Raw genomic sequence first — 7,525 nt, 5'->3', positions numbered from 1 at the left:
GATGGATGGATGGATGGATGGATGGATGGATGGATGGCATATATTAGTAAAATAGTAGAAAAAAGTAGGAAAGGTGTTCAATAAATCCCTGATCTTACCTGGCTGAAAAGATGTGGCAACACAGTATCTGGGATGGTGCTGGTAAGTCCTGAAATCTGAGGATTCAGTGACAAAACAAATCTTACTTTCCTTCCTAATTAATTGCAAAAATCACTTCTGACTTTATAAATAAATAATATTAAATAGTACAATAAAAAAAAGAGACCTTGGAGGCAGCCCAGTCAATCCATCCTTTCCCGTTTGGGTCGATGTTGAGCAGAACCAAACCCTCCACCATGTCAGGGTTGATCAGCTGAGAGAGGGAGAAACAGAATTCACTTGTTTCCATAGCAACTGCTTCAAAGGAAGCCATGGTACTAATCGCTTAAAACTGGATGATGCAAGTGTAGCTCATTGAATTAATACCATCAAATTACATTTTATACAAGGCCCTCTATAGCTTTATAATCAGCTATTGTATTTTTCAAAGAAAATTCGGCAGCTATAATAAAAAAATATAGTGATATCCTTCCCATGTTTTCAGAGAATTTTATTTGATTGACCAGAAATAACTGGTGGTTATAAAATGTTGGTAAATCAAGTTAAGTCAAACATATCTTCTCACATAAAAAATATAAGTTATTTCTTTGTACATTTTTACATGCAAACATAAATGAAATGCAACAAAGAGTTGAGATGTGCTTTAAGAAATAATTAAACAAGAACCAGAAGCTATAGCAGCAGAGAGCATTCTATTCTTAAAGCTTATTGGAATAAGGTCTAAGATATGAACTCACAGCGAACTTGGCCAGAATATAAGCTCCAGCTCCAACTCCAATCCCAACGATGCTCTTAAATCTGAATAAGATCAGTAATTAATTAATCTACCTTCCCAAAGCAAATGTTAGAAAACTAGTTTTAAAGCAAGGCAGAAAATTAACATCTCAGATGTATTACATTTTAAAAAAGAAAATTAAAGAAATACAATAATTTTTGGCTGCATTCCTTAATATGTTCATACATTTTGTCATAAAGTAACACAGAAAGAGTATCTGGAAGCTAAGCACTAACCCAAAATGCTGCACAACAGTGGGCAGCATGCCGGCCAGCTGTTCCATGGTGGGATACTGGTACCTATGGAGGAAAAGGACAGTGTTGGTATTTTTATTTAGTAAATGACTGATCTAAAAGTCAATAACTGACTCATTTAAAACTTCAAATTAACAATTTTTTATTTAATTTTTTTTTACAGATGTTTTCATTCCCACCATCTGTGAAAATCAAATAAAAGCAAAACCATCAAGGTAAATTCAAAATGAATGTAATTCTAATTAATAATTGGCAATAGCATTTTAAATTACGTTCCATTTTTATTACAAAATCATTTTTTTTCTGCCTACTGAGTGTATATTTACAGTATATATATAAATCTTAATCTTTTTATTGCATTTCACTGCCTTAGTTTATACTCAAAGTTGCTGCATTAAAAATGGCAGCACTGCAACAGCAAATAAAAATGTCTTAAAATAAGTGCATTTGCTTCTAATTTGAGGAGGTAAATAAGATGATCTTTTAATTAGTCATAGGGAATTGGCTGTTCCAACCTTCCAAACAGTTAGCAACTTAGTGCTAGTAGGTTCCCAATGGGAAACTACATTGGGACCAAGAGGCACTTAGCAACAACACTGACAAGGAACGCTATGAACATGTTTGTAACGTACATGTTTGAGCCCTTGCCTCGCAGCGCTGCCAGTTCTGTTACACTGCAAAAAATCTAAATCTAGATAAGTAATTTTTTCTTAAAATAAGTGCATTTGTTCTTGAATTGAAGAGGTAAAAGAGACATTCTGCCAATGGAACAAGACAATTTACACTTAAAATAAGAAAACACAACTGCATTGTCTTATTTCAAGTGCATATTATCTAATTATCTTATTTTAAGAGTAAAATTACTCATTCCATTGGCAAACTAGCTCATTTATCTACTCAAATTAAGGGTAAATACACTTAATTTAAGAAATTTTTACTTATTTCTAGATCATTTTTGCAGTGAAGCTCTACGCTTGCTAAAGACACAGACGTCCATCCCAAAACATTGGGACGGAACTCAATGGTAAAGTAGATTAATCTTATTTCTTATTTCAACTGTTGCGTATATTAGCTGCGACATATGAATCAAGATGCTGCGACCTAAAAGATTTGATTGACAGATTACATTTGATATATGATTGGCCGAATTTAAGTTTACAAGCTGACGTATAACTAACTGACGTATAACAAAAAAAAAAAAAAAAACAGGATTTTTTTTTTTTATAGAATTTTCTAACTTTTTGGACAATATAGTCTGATAAAGAGTACATTTATATACATGCTTAAGCCAGAATGATTTGACATTTAAATAGGATTTCCCTATGATTTAAGGGTGTATTTTTTTTTTTCTTAAAAACTTAGCTTTCATTTCTTGCATTGGATTAAAAAATGCTAAAAGTTCTCTTTCTTGCATGAAAAGTATAACATAATAATAATCAACTTATGTAAATAAGAAAAAATTCTTAAACAATCCTTAACCAATCTTTAAACTAAAAGCCAATTTTTAAAAATGTGTTTCCAATACTTAATCATTGCCCCTTAATTATAGGCTTAAACATTTGATAATTAAAGCTTTTGGTAATGAGCCTGTCTTAATTCATTGGTGAAACCTGTCTTTAAGAAAATTAAAAACCAAGTGTTTTATACCCTTGTGGGAACTGTGAAGCTCCAACGTGTTGTCCAGGGGCGTCGACATGACAAATCACAAAGTGTTTGGTGATTTCCTGCATGTCCTCGTTATTGAAGAAAGGGTTGAAGCACATCTTGTCTGAAAGAGGGAAAAAGAAAGGAGAGGAAATAAGGAAAGGAAGTAAGGAGCGACAGAGAGGAAGGGTAGGAGCAGAAAAACGTTACCATAACAGGCAGATTTCTTAAAGGTAACCATCTTTACAGGTAATCTGCCCCATATTCAGGGAGTTATAATCAAAGCAAACCCAACTGATATGTTGCTTATACTGCATGTTTATTTCCAAACTTTAAAAATTATGTAGCATTCTAAAAATGAAGCAAGTTCAGAAGTTTTTATTTACCTCATTGCTTTGTTTTTTTATTTTGCTTTTTCTAACTGACGCAATGAAAGCTAAAGTCTTGGATGCACAAACAGCACAAATAAAAAAAAAAAAAAGGATTTTTTTTTTTTTGTCTCTTAATAATGTTAGTGGGATTTAGCAAAATAAGATTAGTCTTCAAGCTTTCTGGGATCAAGTTATTCCTTTACAGTCATGGAAACATTATTAGGCCAACTTGTTTTCTTTTTTTTTCCTTCAACAACATCAGGGATTCTAATCAAATGACATCAGAGGACATTTCAAGTTTATAATTAGCATTACTTCATTTAGTTCTGTATTGTTTAGTTCAGGTTTACACTACAAATTTTGAAGGATAAGTAAGTTATTTTTAAATAAGTTGATTTTCACTTGATTTGCTGTGAGCAGGTAAATAACATAATTTGAATATGATGATTTATGTTTAAAATAGGGGGAAAAAGAACTCCTAAGCTGCCAAAACACATGATGGTGGAAATATAAAGATGTTTTGAGTTTTTGATGACTTCACAAAGCAGTTTGTTGTGGGATGGACTCACAAAGGATTAGTTTCAAATTTAGAGGCCTGTTTCCTCAAGCACAGCAGGAAAACTCAAAACATTAAACAGAGGAATATCTTGATCCAGAGTGTCAGCGCTTCCTCCGCCCTCCTCCCACCGGCTCTGCAGTTGTCCTACTTTCAGCCCATGTGTGTCCAAATCAGTGAAACCAGGCACCAACAATGTTTCCTCCTTTGGGCTCTGACAGAGCGGCTTTAATTAAACGGACCAATTAACATGACAACTGGGTTAGAGAAGAAAAGTAGGAGAAGGGCAGGAAAAAAAAGGGCATGTTTAGTGAGAACAGCAGCGTTCTGCACCGCGGACTGTGTGTGATGGAAGTGAGCATAATTAAGGTGAGAACACGCTGAATCATTGAACGCTTGGTGTCTGCACTCCCCCTGACTCCATGACCTACTTTCTCTTTTTGTACTTTCTTTATCTCACTCTCTGCATTCGCCACTGAACTGCAGTGATTTCTGCAGCTCGACCTCCTTCCTACATCCAAAAACAAACCTCTGCTTCTCTATTTCTAATCTCCCTGTCTTCATTTCAGCCCCCTCCCTTTTTTGCATGTTCTCTTCCCTTGAATGAGTTTGATTGGACATCTGGCATTTCCATGCCATCTGCTTAATAAGACTGATTTTATTAGAAGAATGAACTTCCACTGAATCTCAGTCATGTTTCTTAATATTTGCACTGCAAAAACTTTCTAGAAGCAAAAAATATCTTTAATTAAGTGTATTTACAACTAATATGAGTAGGTAAGTGAAGTGATTTGCCAACGGACTGAGTATTCTTTTCTCTTAAAATAAGAGAATTAGATTATTGCGATTCAAATAAGACAATGCAATTGTTTTTTCTTATTTTAAAAGTGTCTCACTCACATCCGCAATTTAAGGAAATATTGACTTATTTTAAGCAAAAGTTACTTCTTCAGATTTCATTTTTTTGCTGTGTGTTTAATGTTTTCTCCTCCTTGCTTTACAGCGGTGTGCTGCAGTGAACTACTGCAGTGAAATACATAAACATTCCTTTGTTTCTGCTTCAACATGCTCTTTATTTTCATATATATATCCCTTAGTGTACAGGTGTATTATTAGATTTCTTAATAACAAAGACACCAGATGAAAAACAACAACCTGATATCCGCAGTCATGCCAGCAAACCACCCCCCATCCCCATCCCACCTCCACCCATAGATGCAGCGCCGCATTGCCGCTGGTTGGCCCCGCCCACCCCTCTCTGCAGGATAGGGATGTTTTTCTGACCTATATTTCATCAGTGCCTCGTTCATCACCTCTTTACTATTTTTGGCTCCATATTTTTTAACGACCCTCCCCCAGAGACACTGTCGGTCTCTTTATTGTTTCTCGTATGTCTAATTCATTGCAAGAGCAATCAGGATTTAATGCACACTGGCATGCAAGGCATTCAGTGACTCTGACCTTTGACATACATGTGGCGACAGCTCAACGCAAGAGTGTGTAATGCCAAGATGTGAGATTCTGCACAGAGCATAACATATTATCTATGCTAAGCTTTTTAAAACACATTTCTTTTGTCCTTAATGAAGATAAATTAACATCTAATTTACTGGATAAACTAATAACTGAGGTTGTCTTAATGTGTTTAATTGAGGTCTATCTATTTTTAATCTGACATCTGATAGTGATAATCCTGCCTTTTCTGCCATTTCAAGCCTGCTAATCTGAACACGCATAAATCTGGCCCCTTTCACTCAGTGTAAAGGTAGATTAGTCGAGGTTTTAGGTTTGATTCTCGACCATTCAACATTTTACCTTTTACTGGTTTGAAATAAACATAGTAATTATTTAAACCCCTTTGACTATCTTTGTGATTTGACATTTTGTGAGAAAAAAATTAAGAAAAAACCACAATCGAATCTGATATAATGCAAGATAACAGCACTCAGTCAGAGCATGGCTGAAATGAATATTGCATTCTTGGTTAGATTGAAAAGGATGCATTTGGTGGCTAAAGTGAAACATTGTTTGATTGCAGTGTGTTTATAGCTTCCTATTTTTAAAACTTGAATTAATATGAACAAAAAAAAAATCACAAATAGACAAACACACACACTCATATGTTAATATTTTCCTGTCATAAGGAGTCACGTTCTTTAATAGTCCTTTCATTTGGAGTTGCTAAAAAGCAAGAGTGAGAAAGGTCAGCATTCCTTTTTAGATTGAAATCCCATTTTCCAAATAACCAGACCCTCATGAAGAGTAGGATTATTCTACATTAATTAGTATATTTGGCTAGTCTAAATGTTAAAAATTTCAAAATGCCATAAACAGCACGGGAAGAGACATTAACTGTTCATTTAGAATCCAGCCTCAGCTATGAGTTTTTTCATGGTTTGTAGAACATGCGGATAATGAGACATAGCGTGTGCGCGAGCATTTAAAACGTGTGAACAGTTTAATCTCTGCAGCTTTTTCAGAGCTTACTTCTCTACAGGCCGTAATGTATAACACTGGGTGTTTAAATAAGTAAAGCTGGCGTAGGCAGCAAAAGGTATTTATGTTTTTAAGCTCTTCTCTGTGACCATTTCCCTCCCCAACTCAGAGGCCTAATGGGAGATCAGCTTCAACCACTCGTTTTATTTCGCTCTGTCAAGCACAAACAGGCAGAAGCAAATTTCTGCCTTTTTATGTGAGCTGGACCCACATCAATATATAGAGAGTGAAGAATCTGGGTTTAAAGGGATCTATCATTATACATCGCACACATCATTATAACAAAAATAATTTAATTAACCTTTGTGGTTAATAAAGTATTTTCAATTGAATGAGCAACTATTGGTTTTATTTATCATCACTATACGTTTTCAGGTATTTACCGTTACTATTTCTCCATCTTAAAATAAAATGCATTTGAACGCAGCAATTGTGATACACAGCTTCCAGTTCATTGCATCTCCATCAACAATACACTAACCCAAGATTTCCCTGATAACCTTGTCTCTAGAAGCGTCTATTTGCAGAGCAAACCTTCATATCTGTTTGTCTGTTTCACTTACATGTGAAGGACAAATCATTCCAATTTAAACAGATTGCAAAAGCCACAATATTGAATACTAATTAATCTGATCTCAGTAAAACTTATTAGAATTGTTTCTAAGGTAGGGAAATGCCCACAGTGACTGTAAGAAGCATTTTTACTTTGCTTTGAAGTTCTTAACTTCTAACTTAGTTGTAGTTGTGACTTCAGCCCTTTGAGGTGTTGTGTATCACACAGAAAGGGCTGGATGTGTTCTTGAAACATAAAAAGAAAGTTAATTATCACCTCTGAGAAGTGCAGAAACAGTAACAGCTGGTAACACATTACATGTTTTCTTTTGAAAACTCACGGTTCAGCCCCACGTCATGGTAGGTGAGGATGGCAGGCTTGTTTCCTTTGGGGGCCCCTCGGATCACCACGTGCAGCATCCCGTAAGGGGTCTCAACATCATGTTCCTGTGAAACATGCAAAAACACAGACTCACCTGGTGGCTCTACCAACAGACACATCAAAGGACGACACGTAAACTTAAGGTTTTTCAGTATTGAATAACTAAATAAGAACCAATTCAGGCCAATTTATCTTTGTCATCCATTATTGGAAGATAGTTATTACAACCAATAAAGCATGATGAGCTTCGTGTAAATATATCATGTTTTTAAGAATAAAATGGCAAAGACCTTTAAAAGTAAAATCAGAAAACACAATAAAAAAACAATTAAATACGCTATCACATAAAAGTTTTGTGAAAACAATAAAACTGCAGTTTTTGTTTATTTTTATCAA

At 34.9% G+C, this 7,525-nt stretch overlaps 1 protein-coding gene across 5 annotated transcripts in view; it reads right to left on the bottom strand.

Moving 5' to 3' along the window:
- The window catches only part of ndrg4 (NDRG family member 4), a 40,718-nt gene that overhangs the window by 10,435 nt on the left and 22,758 nt on the right, over positions 1 to 7,525 (bottom strand). For all 5 annotated transcript variants that reach the window (XM_015393486.1, XM_015393488.1, XM_015393487.1 and 2 more), the window contains 6 exons: positions 7,089 to 7,194; positions 2,776 to 2,896; positions 1,111 to 1,173; positions 837 to 897; positions 266 to 352; positions 99 to 155 (listed from right to left, as the gene is read on the bottom strand). In XM_015393486.1, coding sequence (XP_015248972.1) covers positions 99 to 155; positions 266 to 352; positions 837 to 897; positions 1,111 to 1,173; positions 2,776 to 2,896; positions 7,089 to 7,194 — 495 coding nt within the window. The remainder of the gene's footprint in view (positions 1 to 98; positions 156 to 265; positions 353 to 836; positions 898 to 1,110; positions 1,174 to 2,775; positions 2,897 to 7,088; positions 7,195 to 7,525) is intronic.

Source organism: Cyprinodon variegatus, unplaced genomic scaffold, assembly GCF_000732505.1.
Source record: "Cyprinodon variegatus isolate N-32 unplaced genomic scaffold, C_variegatus-1.0 Scaffold644, whole genome shotgun sequence".
In the NCBI taxonomy this organism is placed as follows: Eukaryota; Metazoa; Chordata; class Actinopteri; order Cyprinodontiformes; family Cyprinodontidae; genus Cyprinodon; species Cyprinodon variegatus.
Note: the sequence above shows the minus strand (reverse complement) of the source record. Positions and strands in the feature narration are given on the sequence as shown.